The sequence below is a fragment of the Colias croceus genome, chromosome 13, assembly GCF_905220415.1.
Source record: "Colias croceus chromosome 13, ilColCroc2.1".
Classification (NCBI taxonomy): Eukaryota; Metazoa; Arthropoda; class Insecta; order Lepidoptera; family Pieridae; genus Colias; species Colias croceus.
In genome coordinates this window covers 6,051,508-6,070,340 of record NC_059549.1, presented here as the reverse complement: position 1 = coordinate 6,070,340, position 18,833 = coordinate 6,051,508, and the positions used below count along the sequence as shown (strand labels likewise).

General features: G+C 32.6%; 5 protein-coding genes across 8 annotated transcripts; 3 read left to right on the top strand and 2 right to left on the bottom strand.

Annotated features, from left to right (window-relative positions):
- Window positions 1–3,574: 3,574 nt before the first annotated feature.
- On the top strand, window positions 3,575–5,772 carry LOC123696616 (BRCA1-A complex subunit Abraxas 1-like). Of its 2 annotated transcripts, XM_045642934.1 has the most exons (4): window positions 3,575–3,634; window positions 3,713–3,831; window positions 3,918–4,901; window positions 5,236–5,772. In XM_045642934.1, the coding sequence occupies exons 2-4, from the start codon at window positions 3,748–3,750 to the stop codon at window positions 5,353–5,355; spliced, it is 1,188 nt and encodes a 395-aa protein (XP_045498890.1). In that variant the 5' UTR covers window positions 3,575–3,634; window positions 3,713–3,747; the 3' UTR covers window positions 5,356–5,772. The 2 variants fall into 2 exon arrangements, with proteins under 2 accessions (XP_045498890.1, XP_045498889.1); XM_045642933.1 differs by lacking the exon at window positions 3,575–3,634 and having other exon boundaries at window positions 3,641–3,831.
- Window positions 5,773–7,385: 1,613 nt separating this feature from the next.
- On the bottom strand, window positions 7,386–12,343 carry LOC123696887 (Hermansky-Pudlak syndrome 1 protein homolog). Of its 3 annotated transcripts, none has more exons than XM_045643268.1 (12): window positions 12,149–12,343; window positions 11,935–12,047; window positions 11,604–11,750; window positions 11,257–11,369; window positions 10,624–10,842; window positions 10,391–10,512; window positions 10,178–10,313; window positions 9,944–10,067; window positions 9,528–9,808; window positions 8,978–9,089; window positions 8,536–8,729; window positions 7,386–7,917 (listed from the first exon to the last, which is right to left on the bottom strand). In XM_045643268.1, the coding sequence occupies exons 2-12, from the start codon at window positions 12,028–12,030 to the stop codon at window positions 7,740–7,742; spliced, it is 1,722 nt and encodes a 573-aa protein (XP_045499224.1). In that variant the 5' UTR covers window positions 12,031–12,047; window positions 12,149–12,343; the 3' UTR covers window positions 7,386–7,739. The 3 variants fall into 3 exon arrangements, with proteins under 3 accessions (XP_045499224.1, XP_045499223.1, XP_045499225.1); XM_045643267.1 differs by having other exon boundaries at window positions 8,978–9,128; window positions 12,149–12,342; XM_045643269.1 differs by lacking the exon at window positions 8,536–8,729 and having other exon boundaries at window positions 8,978–9,128; window positions 12,149–12,341.
- Window positions 12,344–12,628: 285 nt separating this feature from the next.
- Window positions 12,629–14,531, top strand: LOC123696862 (dihydroorotate dehydrogenase (quinone), mitochondrial). The gene is made up of 5 exons (XM_045643242.1): window positions 12,629–12,797; window positions 12,882–13,091; window positions 13,176–13,570; window positions 13,691–14,028; window positions 14,221–14,531. The coding sequence occupies exons 1-5, from the start codon at window positions 12,774–12,776 to the stop codon at window positions 14,433–14,435; spliced, it is 1,182 nt and encodes a 393-aa protein (XP_045499198.1). The 5' UTR covers window positions 12,629–12,773; the 3' UTR covers window positions 14,436–14,531.
- LOC123696863 (ATP synthase subunit s, mitochondrial) lies at window positions 14,457–15,709 on the bottom strand. Its single transcript, XM_045643243.1, has 4 exons — window positions 15,662–15,709; window positions 15,295–15,586; window positions 14,658–14,921; window positions 14,457–14,552 (listed from the first exon to the last, which is right to left on the bottom strand). Exons 1-4 carry the CDS (start codon window positions 15,680–15,682, stop codon window positions 14,527–14,529), a joined length of 603 nt encoding a protein of 200 aa, XP_045499199.1. The 5' UTR covers window positions 15,683–15,709; the 3' UTR covers window positions 14,457–14,526.
- Window positions 15,710–16,360: 651 nt separating this feature from the next.
- On the top strand, window positions 16,361–18,374 carry LOC123696881 (ras-related protein Rab-4B-like). Its single transcript, XM_045643263.1, has 4 exons — window positions 16,361–16,554; window positions 16,639–16,719; window positions 16,790–17,122; window positions 17,225–18,374. The coding sequence occupies exons 1-4, from the start codon at window positions 16,539–16,541 to the stop codon at window positions 17,437–17,439; spliced, it is 645 nt and encodes a 214-aa protein (XP_045499219.1). The 5' UTR covers window positions 16,361–16,538; the 3' UTR covers window positions 17,440–18,374.
- Window positions 18,375–18,833: the final 459 nt, after the last annotated feature.

The following is an 18,833-nucleotide window of genomic DNA, read 5'->3' as shown; positions in this document are numbered from 1 at the left end:
AAAATCAATAAACTTATTAGGGTATACCTACCTGTGCCTACACATATATATTTTTATGAGAAACAAAGAATGCTATGCACGATGCAATTAATTTATGAATAAATATATATTTATTACCTTTGCAACAATCATAATAGGTACAAAAAGGAATAACAACATGTATTAATAAAGTAGATATATAGATATTATTTGGCGCTAGGATCAATTGTAATTTAATTACCTATTATAAATTGGGTAGAAATGGTTTCGATTTATTATTTACTCTTTCAAATTAAGGCGAAGAGTGGAGACACTGTACTACTGCAGATGTTTGTATCTGAATAAAAGAAGTAGGCCGCCGCGCCCTAACGATTTTCCTAGCGACTAATTGAAGTGAAACTTCTTTATCGGGGTTGGAAAAAATTTAGTGTAACATTTTTTTTTTACGCGTGACATTTTTCCGTTACGCGCCATCTTTTTCTTATCCTACCACGCGTGATTCGACGTATAAATTCTGTAAAGTTGCATATAGTAAATTATTTTTTGAAAAATAAGGTCATAAAGAAGTTTCACTTCTTACGTGTGTACACTAGTACACGCACATATTTTTTTAAAGCGCGACTTGATACAGACTGGTTTGCGGGAAAAATCTACGAATCCGCGTCAAAATTGCTTAATAATTGTTAATACATCTTACCCACATCTTACCTATATTAGCTGCATTTGCAAAGAGTTTTTAAACCGTAGTGCAACTCAAGCAATTTATCACTTGCGGTAACTAGTTATTATTCCGTGGGAAGAAATAGCAATACAGGCAAAATATTTTTATAGTCTGCTAGTTGCTTAGAGTACTATCTATAGAGTGCGAACAACCAAGTGGGAACAGTAGGCACAGGTGGGAACAACTCGACGTTTCCGCCGCGAGCGCTCGCAGTCGTGATTGAGTGCTGCCGAAGGGCGTTGCTCTGGAATTTTTTTTCATATTTACGAATAAACATGGTGAAATGTGCAGTTCTATCTTACAAAAACGATACTAGAAAATACACAAAATTGAAATCCAGTATCACATTTCATCAGTAAGTCGATTGTTATACTTATTTTTATGAAAATAAATCTAGCGTCGCGGGGGTGAAGGGGAGGTGGGAGGCGGACACGCGCAGGCTCGCTCGCGCGCCTCACTGCCGCCACGTGATCGTAGTGATGTGACCTGACCAACGCTGTACTCGATATAAAGTTTACTAGAAGAACTATATTTTAATAAATTATTTAAAATTAAAACTCTTAAAAAATGTATCTATACATATAATAAATCTGTAGAAGGGTCAATTCTGTACATTGAAAATATTGAAAAAATAAAATAGCAGGGGGTGTTACTGGATCAATACCAAACCCAAATATGTGATTAAAAAAATTTTTGTCTGTCTGTCTGTCTGTATGTGAAGGCATCACGTGAAAACTAGCGGTTCGATTTCGATGAAACTTGGTATAATTATACCTTATTATCCTGGGCGTAAAATAGGATACTTTTTATCCTGGAAAAATACGTAGAAAAAAATTAATCTTAATTTTTCAGTTTTATCCATAGACGTTGTTCCGTAGAACCGCGAACACACGTTGCGTATTATTATAGGCCTAGCCGTATTTGGGAATTGGGTCCAATAGATATTTATAAGATTTTATTGTCAGAGGTACCTACTCAAAATGGAGAAATAAACCATCCACGCGAAGACCGACATCCGCGCGGACGGAGTCGCGGGCGGAAGCTACTTATAAATAAATTTGTGGTGTGTTTTGTATGATACACTTTCTAATATTATGAATGCGAAAGTATTAGTGTAAATGTAAAGTATGTAATGTTACGATATATTTTCTGAACCGCTAAATTGATTTTGAAGATTTTGATAGTAGAATGGATAAAATTAAATAAAAAAATTAAGTATTAATATTTATTATAAAACATTTTTAAAACATTATTATTATTGTTTGATTTATTATTAAAGAAATAGCACTAAACCCGATCTTTTATTTTATTAACTTTATTATATTATTTAAAAAGTACTCACGTTTTTCTGATATTCCAAATAAACATATTTTTTTAAAGTACTTATAATTAATACAAGAAAATTTCTTATAATTATATTTAATATTCAAATGGTATTCAGTTATTGGTTATTACAATGGTATCAGCTTTATTCAGTTGGTAAACAAATTTAAAATTACATATTTATACTTTATTCATATAATATTTTTCCCTTAGATTATGGATTGGTCTCCGCGCGCGCGCTACGACTAGATACCGCTCCACCTAAAAACAATAGCTCCGTGAGTGCGGCAACTCAGTTCTGTAGTGTGTGTAAGGCGATTTGTAAGGACGCTAGTGTGTGTGAAGAATTGTACTGACAGCTACATAAATTTTACCCCATAAATGGGAAATGGGCTATCTTGGAAAGAAGTTTGAAAAATATTTTAATTTCATTTTGGCCTTGCCGGGAATCGAACCCATGAACATGTGACTCAAATCCACTTGCGATGCCACTATACTATAACAAAGGTTTTTTAAAAGTAAAAAAGCGGTAATAAAAAGAATAACATATAATATATGAGTCAGTTAAACAAGGTTAAACAGAAATAAATTATTGTTATTATCATTTTTTTTATAATATGCGTTAGTAATAGTATTGAAAAAAAAAACATTATGAATAAAATAAGTTCAAATTAAAAGTGTGTTTTTGGGATATGCAGTACGGCAACACTAAATGGCGTCTTATTTTCGTAAACAACATTTTCAAAGCACAGGTGAAATACTGAATAATACGATTATTCCTGATGGTACGTAATCCCAGTGTCTTTCTTATTATTTGTTGTATTTTTTTTAAACAGTTTTATGGCACAAACAGGCATTTTACTTCAGGTTTTGTCCAAAATCTTTAGAAACTATCGGTACGCCCTCTCCACACAATGCTTGTGACACGACTTACTTTTAGTTGCCGCATTTTTCGAGTACGCCAGCGGTATCTAGTCGTAGCGCGCGCGGAGACCAATCCTTAATCTAAGATTTTTCCTTTAATAACATATTGAACATAAAATTTACTTATGATACATATTTATTTACATAATTTATCGATAGTTCAACACGCAATTGACACCTACCCATCCCTATTGGTCACACACACATCTATATAGTATCTATAGCTCATCTGCCTACGATGTGTACTAAGCAATTTGTGCAATACACTCGATACTCTTAGGCTAGGTGACATAATATCATAGGGCGTATTCAGAAAGAAAGCTTGAAACTTATAAGCGCTTATCGGCACTTATCGGCGCTTGTCAACGCTGGTTCGTTCTACACAAAGGAAGCAGGTTGAAGCAGACCAAAACAAATTTTATATGGCGCTGACAAGCGCTTGTTGAAGCTTGTCGGAACTTGTCGGCGCAGATCAGCGCTTATCGGCGCGTATTCATATATTTTCCTGCGCGGGTTACCAGCGCTGACAAGCGCCGATAAGCGCTTATGAGCGCTCTTAAGTTTCAAGCTTTCTTTCTTAATACGCCCATAGGCTAGAGCAATGACACTTTACCAGTTACCTGTGCACATTACTTTATCTGTGAATGACACATTAAGTTTGACGTTTACTTTCTGACTGTGAAATAGGTAATTAATTATTAAAGTGAAAAATGTAATCAATTACCAAGTTTTAAATGTATCTTTATACTCATTTGCTTGTTTTAGAAGATCTTAAGATACAGAATAAAACTAGCATCTAAATGGCTTACACAGAAAAGGTGTCATTAAATGGCACCGCACTTTCCTTCCTACTCTACGAATGCTTAAATTCCTCCAACAGTCAGGTAAATGTGCTATAATGTTAACCATAATGTATTTACTTATAATGACATTATTCTAGATACATTTTTTAAGCACCTTTTACTTTCAGGAAGGATTCCTAATTGGAGATGTAACTTCTGAGATTAGAAATCATATATCGGATTCACACAATGACAGTGCTCGATTAGATACGCAAATTGCTATACGGACAGTATTGCCACTACCATCAGTTTCACTATTTTATCTTCCTTCAGGCAGTTTAAAGGAAGATGTGCTATCTGACTTGCTATCAAATGTAGCATCTGAGGTTGTTGGTTGGTACAAATACCGCAAATGTAGCAGCATTAAACCGACATTCCGAGACAAGTTAATATCCAAAGGATTGCAAAAATATTTCGAAAAATACCACAACAAAAAGACATTTGTTACATGTAACTTGTCAACAAAGGTCTCGATTGCAGGGTCAACTCACACATTAATTTATAGATTCGGAAAAATAAATTGCTTTGACATGTATGAATATATTGAAGATGTGACAGCCAATCTAGGTGAAAAAGTAACGGGGTACAAGAAGGCTAATAGATTGACACCACACTGTATATTTAACAAGATAGTAAAAGAAAGTAATGTTCATAATAACAACACAAATGATGCCATACTTATGATCCAACAGGCTGTGGATGTGAGGCTTGTAAAGGAAGCGCAAATTGCTGCTAAAAATGAATCTACAATTAGGGAATTAGAGGCTGAAATCAAACAGATGAATTCCATTCTTGCTGAAAAACAGGCGTCTGATTTAGATGCCTCTTACAATAAGATGTTGGAGGAAAAGTATGTAAATAAGGAGGTTGAGATGGTTGATGTTTGCATAGAGGCTTTGAAAACACCCCTCACCATTGACCTGCTCAGCATGCCAAATGTAGTTATAAATAGCAATAGTGACATTATAACCGATAGTGAAAATTCAGTGCAACTTATTGAAAACAATGTGAAAGACAGATCACCTAGTCCAGTATTGCCTTCAAGTTCTTCCAAACCAACATCACTTAATTATGCAGCTGTGCTTAAGAAGAAATCTGAAACAAATAGTAAAGTGAGCATTTTTTTCTTTCACTGTATATTCTGTATCAAAGGCCTCAAAGCACCACTACTGTTATTGTCCAATTACTTCACATAAAATATAGTAATAGGAATAAATTGTTATTTTACTGCAAAGTTATATCATATGCTTTATATGATTTAATTGATATTTAGTATTTACCAATTTGTTTGAATTTCCTCCTCCCTCCTCATGTTAACTTGAGATCTTTTTTTGTACAAATATTAGTGAATTCAAAACTTGTTCAGTTCTAACACTCTTTTCTTAAAAATGTACCATAGAACTTATTGATTATTTATATATATAGTCCTGACCATTTTCTTTACAGAAACCAAGTAATTTTACAGAGGACCTTATTAGCTTTGATGTGGAAGACAGACCAGTGCAAAAGCCCATAATCATCAATGACAATGCTACATGTTTTGGTGAAAGTTCACCTGAATACTAAGTGCCTTATAAATGTTAATGTTATAAGTTACCAATTTCTGACTTAGTTCTGTTATTTTTATCTGTTATAGTAACCATAAATTACGATATTCTGTACCTTAATATTGTAGACATTATGTTCAGTGTTAACTATTATCTAATAGCAAACATATCTAATGTACTTTTAAATAAGAATTTAATCTTGTCATCTCTTATAAATACCATAAGATAATAAAAAATGGTAAGTATATTATCTGTAGATAATCTTTTACCTTCAGGGAACATTACAATTGTATATAAATATAGGTATCATCACTGTTTATAACAAAAACATGGAATATCATTATTCTCATTATACCTATTTTGTGTAAAATAACATTCATCTTGTTAGTAATAATGTTATTTTTGTAATAAAGTATAAGTCCGACATGAATATGAATATCTGGATTTATTTTCTACCCCTTGTGTCAGACTAAAATCCATACTAATATTATAAATGCGAAAGTAACTCAGTCTGTCTGTCTGCTACTCAATCACGCCTAAACTACTGAACCAATTTGCATGAAATTTGGTATGGAGATATTTTGATACCCGAGAAAGGACATAGGCTACCTTTTATTGCGAAATATGTACCATGGGCGAAGCCGGGGCGGACCTCTAGTATGCTATAAAATACTCTGTCTGTTAAAATGAAAATATGAAAGAAAATAAAGGAACATTTGGGTTTACTTGGTTCATAGAAATAATTACTATGTATTTATTCTCAGTTTAATAATCCATTTTTGTAGTTCAGATTCAATCATTAAAAATAAAGACAACAAAAATAGGAATTATAGTTTATTAAAAGTTTACAATGTTTGAAATTACAGACATAAACTGGCAACATATTGGCAAGAAATGGGTATATAAATGATTAAAATGTGCACAGACTAGAAATAAATTATTACACAAATCTAGATTTAAATGTAATAAAATTACACCACTAAAGCAATGTACCTATTGTACAATATGTGCAGGTACAATATAAACCACTAGATGCTCTAGCATTCTCGAGTAATTTCAAACGAAACATTTTATACTAAAATAAAATTAATATCAAAATAAATAACTAGATTGGCACCAAGCGAAAAACACTATAATACTGTTATAAAATATTTCATAATATAATAAGTAAACATCTAATCACCAAACAGTTATATTTCTTACAAGAAGACTAATGTTTTGAATAGTAAATAAAAACCCATGGAGGGTTGTCGCGTAAAAACCACAAGACAGTTCATTGGCATATTATGATATATTATGTAGTTAGATATAAGTTTCATATATTGTAATATTTACATGATTTTAAAAGAGCAACTATGGAGTTTCTTGCCGATTCTTCTCCATAGATCACTGCTTTCCGAATCGGTGGTAAATGTTAAAATAATTATGTAATGACGATTCGAAAGTGCTACTAAATAGTAGTCTAATTGAATAAATGAATGTTTGAGTTTGAGTATGGAATGCTATAGAAAGACATGTCGCGGCTACCGTCAATTGTAAAAAAATTAGGTACTAAAATACATACACCAGTATAAAGAATCAGTTTATGTTTCTGGTGTATGTACAATAATTATATACGAATCCATAGAGTTCGACTTGTGTCGTAATTTTTTTTGGAAATTGAACATTGATCCTTAACAATAGTAAAACTGGAAAAGTAAACAAATTTGTTCTGGAAATTGAACATTGATCCTTAACAATAGTAAAACTGGAAAAGTAAACAAATTAAAGTTAAAATAAATTCTCAAAAACCAACAACATCGAGTACATTAGAGTTTAGGCGGTACACTGCTCCCTGGCAGACCTAAAAACAGTCTCAAATTAAAATAAAAAATAATGAAAGGCCCACTCAAAATTTTATAATATAAGATTTACATAACAATTTTTAAAAATATATAAATACATAATCATAACATATTTAATTAGAATATCTACTACATATAAAAAAGTAAATAAGATATATGTATATAAAAAAATATTACCTATCACAGAGATACAAAAAAACGTAGTCAATTTTAATATCTTGTAAGTAAATATTTGTTCACATAATTAATAATAATTCGATAGATAATTAATTATGTACCTATTACATAATTAATTATGAATAAGATAATGAATAATTGAAAAACTGGCACTAAAATCTATTAATAAAAAAATGTATTGAAATTGATTATTATTCCGAAGATATTTTAGAATTATTATGCTGCTTGGAAATTTCTACATGATGCACCACACTTGTCGATCAAAAATTCAACTGTATATACCTAACTAATAAATCTAATTAAGAAAGTAATTAAATATTACTCTTATTTATTAGTTGAAATACAAGGAATGTCATAAAATTTTCAGTTTAATGTTATAATGTTACAATAAATCAGAAGCAATAGCGGGATTTTCTCCCGCCATCTCATACACGGAATGTGCGAGTCGACGCGCCTGTTGCACTGCAGTAGACGCTGGTAGCAAACCCAGATGAATACAGATAAGCTCTTTGATGCTTACTCCTTGATGGTCGTTCGGGAATACAAGTTCTAAAAGTTGTCTGTAAAAAAACTTAGATTTTAAATATATCACAATAGAATGTATATACATATGTACTGGTACATAATATTTAAGAAATTCTTTATTTAGAGCGATAATATAAAATAAATAACTACCAAACTGCCTTTTTCAACTGACCAATCACAAGTAGAACGTGGGCTGACTAAGAATATAATCTTTAATCTTTATTTAAAAAAATGTGTGCGTGTACTAGTGTACACACGTAAGAAGTGAAACTTCTTTATGGCCTTATTTTTCAAAAAATAATTTAATATATGCAACTTTACAAAAATAAGTAACGGAAAAATGTCACTCGTAACGAAAAAATGTTTCACTAATTTTTTTCCAACCCCGATAAAGAAGTTTCACTTCAAAAAAAATCAGCGTGTTCCAAAAAAAAAATTAGTGCTAGTCAAAACTAAAAAAAAAAAATTGTTTGCCTGTAAAGTCGGTATACGGGCGAAAGTTTTACGTGACAACGACTTTTTATGTCTGTCTCTCTCGCTCTTAGGCGGGCTAACCATGCCCGATAACGTGAGCGGAGCGTAACGCAGTTTCTTGAAGTGTCACCCGGCAAACCAATTTATAAGACGTTGTCACGTCAAAACTATCCATTGACCTGTAGAACGTGGCCAGTATGTCGCCGGGCGCGATCGCGCGCAGCGCGGCCGGGTGGTGCGGCGCGGGGCGCACGGGCTGCCCGCGCCGCTCCCACCACCGCACCGCGCACACGTGCAGCGCGCCGCGCCGCCACGTCGCCGCGCCGTAGCCCTCGCGCAGCGCGAACATCGTGCGACGCATTATGTCGCGGATCTGAAACAGACGTAATATAGTCATTCATAGAGAATATTAAGAATTGAGTAAATATTTCGCGGTAATATTGTTAAAAGTTAAAACTGTTAGATTATAATGTAACTCGTCAGATTGCAAAGTGTCGAAAAATTATGATCTATGAAATAAAATTGATAAAAATATGGAATGCTAATTTTATGTCTTCATTATTTGTCAGAAATTAACACGCACGGGATACAGAAATTAACTATCTGTATTATAAAACTCACAGTATCTGGTGTCAGCATATCAGCGCAGTCCGCCATGTCGGGCGCCAAGAACCTCCCCGTGGTCCGGTCCACGTAGATGAAGTGAATGAGCCCCGGAAACTCTTCCACATACTTGTGCAGGGTTAGGGAACTACTCCCTTCCATCTCACCCGTGATACCCGAATTAAGCGAAATAATTGATAGCACATACAGACACATACAATTTAAACAAACACAAACAAAAATAATGCAACCCCATATTTTCATGCTAAATTGTTTATCAGACTTTTCTGCTGATATAATTTCTATATGATTCCAAAATGCTGAGAGATTAAGATCGATATTGACAAAGTTGACAAAAAAAAAGAATAGACATTTTAATGAGGTTCTGGTAACCATGTGAATCAAAAAAAGCAATAAATCCCAAATCAATATTTTGATACCAGATAAATTTTAAGGCCATAGTGAGTTGTGGTCATAGATAGTCATTCATTTTATTTTTTAATGCATCTTATCGACCCATATTCTCCAAAATCAAATTTATGCACATGCTACACATTGAAAAGGATATGATCCCAAACTGAAGTAACGCCTTGCTTTCACTTGCAGGAACTCTATATATGGTGCGAGTAATGTCCTAAGATCTTTCAAGGGTTGTTCCAGCTTAAGACTTGGTATATCTGGCTTCAGATGTTCAATAACTGCTTCTAAGGCTGTATGCATGGCTGTAGCAGTTGTTTCTGGCGTTAAAGGTGTTGTTGTGGTACATGACTTCCTTAGTTCCAACATTCTGCTTGTAAGCCGTGCACAGAGGTTCGCATTGCCTTTCGTTTTACGTAGAGAATCGGTCGTCTGGAAAAATAAGTCATCCTTTTATATGTAGGAATAAATTATTTTTACATTACTAAATGTTTCGTAATGGATTTATACATTAAAATAAAACTAACAACTTAAGGATTTCATTGTAATCTAGGGATTTAATCTAACCTTTTTCAATGCAGCTTCTAAAGAATCTAGAGAAGCTGGTAATAACTCCAAATTTCTTTGAAGCAAAATTCGTCTTAAATTTGTAAGTATCTGACTAGACATGTGTGCAGCTATTCCAACATCCCTGAAAAAAATTATGATTTATGACATTTTGAAGAAGTTTTATTACTTTATTTAATTTAATTAACCAATTTTAAAGGTAGTTAATGGAAATATTTAATTAATATTAAATACCTCAAATCCATATCAATAAGCACAACAAAAATGACTCTTGGTGCAACTTCTATAAGATGCAACGAGTGTGGCGCACTAGGGCTGCCTCCGCTTCCCGCACACATGTGAACTATTGCACTATTTTCTTCCGATAACCCTTCAATATAAAAAACACATTAATTTTTAATTAATTAACATTTTATTACTAAGTAGACTTATTTTACTGAAACTTACAAGGCAATCGCAAATTTCCAGGGTCATTATTTTTTTCCAATTCTCTCCAATATTCCTGAGCAGCTATGCATTGTATGCTCAATAAAATTAAATCTGGTGGCATTAGATCTTCACTGCCACGGCTGTAAGAATAAAAATAATCTTAGTGCATATAGTTTTAAAAATTAAACAAGTGAATATTATTCCATAGAAATTAGATACATAACATATCAAGTCATTTATATCATGCATACCTTGAATACAGCGCAAGCATCTTGTCCCCCACATAAAGCATTAAATGATAATGCGGGTGAGATGGCTTAAGTTCTTTGGCAACAGTTTTAAGTGCATTAAGTGCAGCTATAGTGGCACCACTCTCTCCAATCACACCACTTGCACCCGGAATCGAATCACCTTTCAAACGGCTGTCTAAGAGCATAGACAACCAATCTTGATAAACTGATGAATGAAGGCTGGAAACAAACAATGTGTTACATACCATAAAGAGAAAAATATCATACTGGGTCTCTTAGATTTTTAGAAGTTAATCCATTTAATGGAAGATAGTGTTCTAGGTGCTTATCTGCTATAACGTAGACAGTATTTATTACATCACAATACAATTTATGCCACCCCCAACTGGCGATGCTTTGATTGCGTTATTTGCATGCAAGCTAACATTGAATAGGTATTTTCTTATTTAATGTTCTTTCCTTTTTTCTTTTTCTTCTCCGTGTGCAATAAAGTATTAAATAAATAAATAAACTTTGTGTAGTTTCTAGCTTTTAGTAATACCTCTGGTGTATCTCTATACACACTTATTGTCATTACCTAGTGGTCGTTCATCATAGATGAAATATAGGATTATATATCACATAAGAACTTACAGGTTAATATTCTGTCCACATATATGCTGAACTAAGGTCTTACAGTCCAGCAGCTCTCTGTGGGAATCATCCACGCTATCTTCACCGATAATCATAAACACATGGTCCAACCACTAAAAAAGCAATAACATTGATACAATTTTGCATTTCAATTAAAAAGAAATCCAATTATTGCCAAACAATTTAATATTTCAACAAGACATATTAACCCTTGAAGAATATTTTCATAAGGTAAAAACACCTGACTTCTGATAAGCTATTGATTAAAATCAGTTTTTCAAAAAATAAATTAAGGATATATTACATCACTGTGAGGTTTCATAATTCACAAAAGTATTGGATTTTACCTCATCAAAAACTATAGATGTTTTATCCTTGCATTGCATAGATGTGTAGGTATTACTAAATTGAGCAGCCATTATACGCTGAGATGTTATAATTGGTGACAAAAGTTGTGAGACATGGTGGCTGTCAGTTATTGTTTCGTTGGCTTCCTGAAATTGAAATTATTAATATCATGGAATTGTTTAAGAATATTTTTATACACAGGCGGTGTTCAAAGTTCAAACTGAACTTATAAGGAAGAAAGGATACAAATTCTATATACTGAAATGTTAGTTTGATAGAAAACTGAGTTTTTAATTTATTCGCCAATTAATGCAATGTTTAAATACGTACTTGGTCATTAAAAGATTTCATTCGGCGCAAAAATTCTTCGTCCCATTTGTAATACAACAAATCATTCACGCTATCAAAAATCAGGATTGCCTTCATACTTGAATTTCAAATCACTAAAAGTAGTCGAAAAATAAAGCAATTTAGCTCAGCACATAACAAAAACACAAAAAACTACTTATAATTTATAAAACAGTATTTGCTACACTCCACTTACAGAATGTCTTTACTCTTTAATTCAATTACTATAATATACACAACAATTATGAACTTTATTTATGTTGGGATTTTTATAGCAACAATATAAATCGTGTGATGATTGTAAATTACTCAGAGCAATATGGTAAATTAACTCTTTTACATTAAACTCTTTGCAGACCAATTACTTGCTGTGACACTCACACTGACAAATGAAGAGCCTGACCTGACATTTATCAATATTACTTGCTCTGTGGTAGTACTTTGTGTAGGCTGTGACAACTGGTAAAGTCTGCTATTCACGAACATACAACATGATACACATAATTTGTGTAAATGTGTATCATGTGATATCGCTTTCTGAATTTATTACACGAGATGCAAGACAGTGTTAGTAAGTAAATATGGAGATATTTTAACTATAAACTACAGAACTACCTATTTAGTTATCTGTGTTAATCAAACGTATTACTTAATCTGTGCCCATGTTACAGAGTACTACAGCTGTGATTTATTTACATGAGATTCGATTGAGATTGAGATGAGTAACAATCTTGGTAACGATAATATTATTATCCAAAAAATATAATCGGCATATTAATGTATTTCGACAGTACTGCGACAAAGCATTTTAAAAAATTACCATGAGTCGCGCACAAAATAACGTGGTTCGTATTTGTTATGTTTATATTTTTATTAACGACAAGGTTAGCACAAACACAAAATTACTTCTAACTTCTTTTTTATTACAGAAAAAGATCAAATCTCTTTGTTACCTTACTTTAGGCGGTGCAATTTCATATCAAGTAATATATTACAAAAAGGATTTCAGAGGTTATTATGAAAATGTATTACAACCGGTCAGCCAGTTATTAAACCCTGAATGGGCACATAACCTTGGTGTTTCTGCATTAAAATATGGTATATTTCCTGCAGAAAAATTTGACGACCCTGCCGTGTTGGTGAGATCTCAATGAAACTTAATTTTTACATAAATTGCTTGATAGTTTTATACTTAAAATATTATAATATAAAAACATTTTTAGAAAACTACATTTTTAAATTACAATCTCAAAAATCCTGTTGGCATAGCTGCTGGCTTCGATAAACATGGTGATGCAGTCAAAGGCCTGAGAAATATTGGGTTTTCCATTGTAGAAATTGGATCTGTGACACCTGAACCTCAACCAGGCAATCCAAAACCTAGAGTATTCCGACTACCAGAGGATCAAGCAGTAATTAATAGATATGGCTTTAACAGTGAAGGACACAATAATGTCTTTGATAAAGTTAAAGACTTGGACAAGTCACTATTGGATAAAGGCTTACTGGGTATAAATTTGGGCAAAAATAAAAATTCTACAAATGCAATTGGCGATTATGTGTTAGGGATACAGAAATTTTATAAAATAGCAGATTATTTTGTTATTAATATAAGCAGGTATTAATTATTTCTAAAAGACTATGTATACCAAATTCATTCATTCATCACAAAAAAAAAAAAATATACCCACTGTTAATTTTTTTAAGATCAATAATTAATTTATGGTTTTTCTTCTAGCCCCAATACTCCTGGATTAAGGTCCTTACAGAGCAAAGAAGAGTTACAAAAATTATTAAGTGCAGTAAACAAAACAATAGAATCTCTAGATATAGCAAAGAAACCTCCACTGCTGCTTAAACTTGCCCCAGACCTTAGTATTGAGGAAATGAAAGATATTGTATCTGTGATTGTGAACAAGAGTACTAAAGTTGATGGCCTTATCATATCCAACACAACAATAGATAGGTCTAATCTGAGTAATACAGAATTATCTCAAGAGTCTGGTGGACTCAGTGGAAAGCCACTGGGAAATAAATCTACAGAAATGATAAAGACAATGTATAAACTCACAAAAGGTTTGGTTTTACTAACATTTTTATCTTATCTTATATTTATTATTTACGTATAACTAATCTTCAATCAAAATTAATCTATTCTTTGTCTCAAATTTTTCCTACTTTTAGAAGGATTTATCTATTTAAATTAGTTTTCCCTATTTGAACAAGAAACACAAGAATTACTTATTGTATTTTTATTTTTTATTACAGGAAAAGTACCAATCCTTGGAGTAGGCGGTATATTTAGTGGACAGGATGCTTATGAAAAAATACTAGCTGGAGCCAGTGCTGTGCAAATTTATACTGCCCTTATATACCATGGGCCACCAATTGTAACAAAAATAAAATCAGAATTAGCTGAATTACTGCAGAGAGACGGTTACACCTGTGTTGATGAAGCTGTCGGAAAGGGTGTGAAATTGTGATGAACAATAAAAAAACCAAGATATGTTACAAAAACTTTAATAGAGGTTAAATATTTATTTTGTTATTATACAAAGAACATTATATTTGTTATTAAACTCCCACTTTTTCTCCATCACCTGAAATATTTGTTAATGTTTGAAATACTTAGTATCTACATAAATTATATTTATTGAATTAAATGAGCAATATATAAAATAATAAAATCAATTATTACTTTTTACCTAATAGTTTGCAGTTTGGTAATTTTGATTGTAGATGTTTCTTGCAATCTTCAAGATTATTTACGCCTGATAATTTAAAGAGGACTAGTGTTTGGAGTTTATTTAAAGAACCCAATTCTTTAACACCCATGTCTGTGACATTAACACATTCTGAAACTTGGACATGGGTTAAAGTATCCTTTCCGTGATTTAATCCTTTTAAAGCTCTGTCATCAATGTATTTGTTGTTGTCGAGAATTATTTTCCACAATTCTGTGCATCCACCTGAAAGTATTCATTATATGGTTATGCAAGACTTATTATATACTAGCTTCCGCCCGCGACTCCGTCCGCGCGGAAAATTTAAGAAAAATTCAGATTTTTTTTTCTACGTATTTTTTCGGGATAAAAAGTATCCTATTTTATGCCCAGGATAATAAGGTATAATTATACCAAGTTTCATCGAAATCGAACCGTTAGTTTTCACGTGATGCCTGAACATACAGACAGACAGACAAAAAATTTTTTAATCACATATTTGGGCTTGGTATCGATCCAGTAACACCCCCTGCTATTTATTTTTTCAATATTTTCAATGTACAGAATTGACCCTTCTACAGATTTATTATATGTATAGATATTATTATACAATACATACTTAGATGGGGGAACCCATAATGTGATATCGAAGAACCCGTTCCATCGATTTCCGCCAATTTAGGAACAGACTGTTTTTCTGAAGGCAGGGAATTGTAATCTGCTAGCCTATTTCCGTTTGCCCAAACTACTTTCCCACCATTTCGTAATACCCATTCAGCACAAGTACGATCAGGCCCTAAGAGTTTTATACGGTCAGCATCTGGTTTATTAAACATCATGTTCACATATTCCCAAAATGATCTCTTTTGAAGGGAACTACGCACATTTTGTCTGAGTGTAAGATTCAGTATCTACAAAAAAGTTACATAATTAAATGGAATAAAATATTATAACATTTTATTCAACGATTACACCCAAGAACACACATTTTTCCTTATACTGAACATTTTGAAAATTTTATTTTTAGCAAGTGTCGCGTCCTTGTCGCGTCGGTGGAAATATTTTTGAAAACACAAATAGATGGACAGATCACATTTGAATTTTGACAATATAAACTGTAAACAACTTCGCTAAGGTCAGGGTCAAAATTCGCTCACAGAATAAATATAGGTACTAAATGTCAATATAAATGTAATATGTTCTGCGGGTAAGCGTCTTTAGATCGTTACATTAAATTAGATTGTAGAATTGTAGATGCAGGCAGTTATATTGGTATAATAAATTGATGTCATAGGGTGAGCTTTCATTTATAGAAATCAATGACATTATAAGGACATTAAATTAATAAAACTGGTAATGAAATATCTTCAATCTTGACGTTTGTGGCGAGCTTTTCTTTATGCGGGCTACTCACTTACGTAGTAACTAATACTTAATCTGTGGCACAAGTCACAACTCAGTGAAGTGAACTCACTGTTCACACATGCCCTTATAGGAAGGATGTATAACTGAGACACATGCCGCAGGGGCAATACCGGTGGCACGGCATTCGGAGCAATTAAAATGCAAAGAGTTCAATTTAAAAATTGCTTGGAGTGTGCAATTTCAATATTGCCCCTACAGGCAGGTACGTGAGCAGCCGGCTTTACATCCGGCCACCTTTTATGCAACAGGAAAAGGAAATCGCGGAAAACTGTCAATGCTCAATAATTGTCATCATAGGCTGGTGATGTTTGGGAAGATAATTTATTTGCAAACAAACTAATTTTATTGGAATGAACTAGTTCTTGCTGATTGTCCACATGTAATGTTTATCTAAAAATCTGGAATAGAAGGTATTTTGTATGCATTGAGTCTATAAAAATGTCGGAATCATATGGTAATTATTGTGGGATTGTTTATAATAACTATAACTACAATACGACTGCTCGATGAAACGTAACAACGTTTTCTATTGTTTCAGAATATTTGTTCAAATTCCTAGTGATCGGAAGCGCTGGGACTGGCAAATCGAGCCTCCTAAATAATTTTATTGGAAATAAATGTGAGTGCCTTCATTTACTACACGCTTGATTGAATCTTTTATGTAAATTAATAAACGATTTATATTGTAGTCAAAGAAGATAGATGCCACACCATAGGAGTGGAGTTTGGTTCTAAAATTGTTAATATTGGTGGTAAATCAACCAAACTTCAAATATGGGATACAGCAGGTCAAGAAAGGTTTCGGTCAGTAACGCGATCCTACTACAGGGGAGCTGCAGGAGCACTTCTCGTGTATGATATTACATCACGAGACTCCTTCAATGCTCTTTCTAACTGGCTACGAGATGCACGCACCCTGGCTAGTCCCAATATTGTGATATTATTGGTTGGAAACAAAAAGGATTTGGAAGAATCTAGAGAAGTCACATTTACTGAGGCTAGCCAATTTGCGCAAGATAATGGTAAGTACTTTCCTATTTTATAACCTTTGTATAGCTAAACTTACTTGTTCTGTGAGTCAATACAATTCATAAAGTCTACATAAATATTATTTCACTTTTCAGAGTTGATGTTCCTTGAAACCAGTGCTAAAACGGGAGAGAATGTAGAAGAAGCATTTCTGAAGTGCTCTAAGACAATCCTTGCTAAAATAGAGACAGGAGAATTAGATCCAGAGAGGATAGGGTCTGGTATACAATATGGAACAGGCACTTCCAAGAGATTGGCTGCACCAAAGAGACCAGCAAGGACACCATCAGATTGTGCATGCCGTGTCTAAATCTAAATAGTTTAACCCTTTTCATGCAGCTTGACTGATTAGCATTTTATTTAATAATTTTTATACTAACCACAATACTTTTGAAGTTGAGAATTGTATTTACCCATTTGAAATGAATGAATATAGAAAACATTCAGTGATGAAGATGAAGTTTTCTATCATTGATGTCAAGATAAGAATATGAATTTATAAAATATCCAAAGGTATATATCGCCATTGTCTTGAAATATAACAATAGATTGAATATAAATAAAACACAAAATTTAATTATGTACTGTGTCATGACTATCAAGCTAAACTTTAATTATTATTCACTCATATAAATTTCAGATTCATAAAATTCATTCATTCATTTCATTAATTTGTGCTACTTGCACTATGATGAAATTAGAAATAATAATTGAATACTGCGTAAGAACATATGAAAAGCAGTTCAATTGACAAAATTTTGATCAAGACCAGCTTATGTAAGGTAATTCATGTTTATTAATTAACCAATAACATAGTATATAATTGTATTTATACACACATGTATGTATTAGCATGGAGAGGGTTATGTTATTTCATGTATAATGTTCTAATGTGATGAAATATTTCATAATGCTTAATTGATAGGTGTAGAAAGTGAATTTAAAATTCAACAATTATTATTATCTCTATCAATAAGGCTAAAGAATCTCGAAATTATCCCTCCTGTATATTGTATTTATAATAATTATTTATTTAAGTGTTTATTTGATTAGGTATAACATATTATTGGTTGCATTATTTACTAGAAAATGTTTAATCTTTATTTTGACCAAAAAAATGTTTAAAGATAATTAATTGGTTAACACTATTATTTTTTAAGTAGTCAATAAGTACATATTCACTTTTCTCTGTTAGTGCACAATTGTAAATGTGTTAATTGTGACAATAAAGTGAAATAAACATCATATGGTTTTATATTTTATCCATACTTATATATACTTATATACTTACTTATTATACTTATTAATATTATAAATGCGAAAGTAACTCTGTCTGTCTGTCTGTAACTCAATCACGCCTAAACTACTGAACCAATTTTCATGAAATTTGGTATGGAGGTATTTTGATACCTGAGAAAGGACATAGGCTACTTTTTATCCCGGGAAAATGACGCAATCTCGGAAATCCCACGGGTACGGGAACTATGCGGGTTTTTCATTCAAAACGCGGGCGGAAAACTAGTAGTTTATACAATCAACACGGGATGTACAATTTTGTTTTTAAATTTATATGCATAATCTATGCTTCGTAAGGACTTATTTGGATAAATTTAAAGTCTTACATTAAGGCTTGACCAATGCAAGTAGGGATATATACTGTATTTATTATTTATTTACTCCAATCATTTCACACAAGTTTACAAT

Bases quoted from the DNA above. Each gene is read 5' to 3' on its own strand.
- LOC123696863 (XM_045643243.1), bottom strand. From the start codon at position 15,682: ATGTTCAGTATAAGGAAAAAT. The intron at 15,587-15,661 runs GTGTGTTCTTGG...ACTTTTTTGTAG, and splicing joins TGTTCAGTATAAGGAAAAAT to ATACTGAATCTTACACTCAG. The intron at 14,553-14,657 runs GTAAAAAGTAAT...CAAATATTTCAG, and splicing joins ACCAAACTGCAAACTATTAG to GTGATGGAGAAAAAGTGGGA.
- LOC123696881 (XM_045643263.1), top strand. The intron at 16,720-16,789 runs GTGAGTGCCTTC...TTTATATTGTAG, and splicing joins TAATTTTATTGGAAATAAAT to TCAAAGAAGATAGATGCCAC. The intron at 17,123-17,224 runs GTAAGTACTTTC...TTCACTTTTCAG, and splicing joins CCAATTTGCGCAAGATAATG to AGTTGATGTTCCTTGAAACC.
- LOC123696616 (XM_045642934.1), top strand. From the start codon at position 3,748: ATGGCTTACACAGAAAAGGTGTCATTAAATGGCACCGCACTTTCCTTC. The intron at 3,832-3,917 runs GTAAATGTGCTA...TTTTACTTTCAG, and splicing joins TAAATTCCTCCAACAGTCAG to GAAGGATTCCTAATTGGAGA. The intron at 4,902-5,235 runs GTGAGCATTTTT...TTTTCTTTACAG, and splicing joins AATCTGAAACAAATAGTAAA to AAACCAAGTAATTTTACAGA.
- LOC123696887 (XM_045643267.1), bottom strand. From the start codon at position 12,030: ATGAAGGCAATCCTGATTTTTGATAGCGTGAATGATTTGTTGTATTAC. The intron at 9,809-9,943 runs GTTAGATTAAAT...TTATTTTTCCAG, and splicing joins TAGAAGCTGCATTGAAAAAG to ACGACCGATTCTCTACGTAA. The intron at 9,129-9,527 runs ATATCCTTTTCA...TTCGGGTATCAC, and splicing joins CGTTACTTCAGTTTGGGATC to GGGTGAGATGGAAGGGAGTA.
- LOC123696862 (XM_045643242.1), top strand. From the start codon at position 12,774: ATGAGTCGCGCACAAAATAACGTG. The intron at 12,798-12,881 runs GTTCGTATTTGT...TTTTTATTACAG, and splicing joins GTCGCGCACAAAATAACGTG to AAAAAGATCAAATCTCTTTG. The intron at 14,029-14,220 runs GTTTGGTTTTAC...TTTTTATTACAG, and splicing joins AATGTATAAACTCACAAAAG to GAAAAGTACCAATCCTTGGA.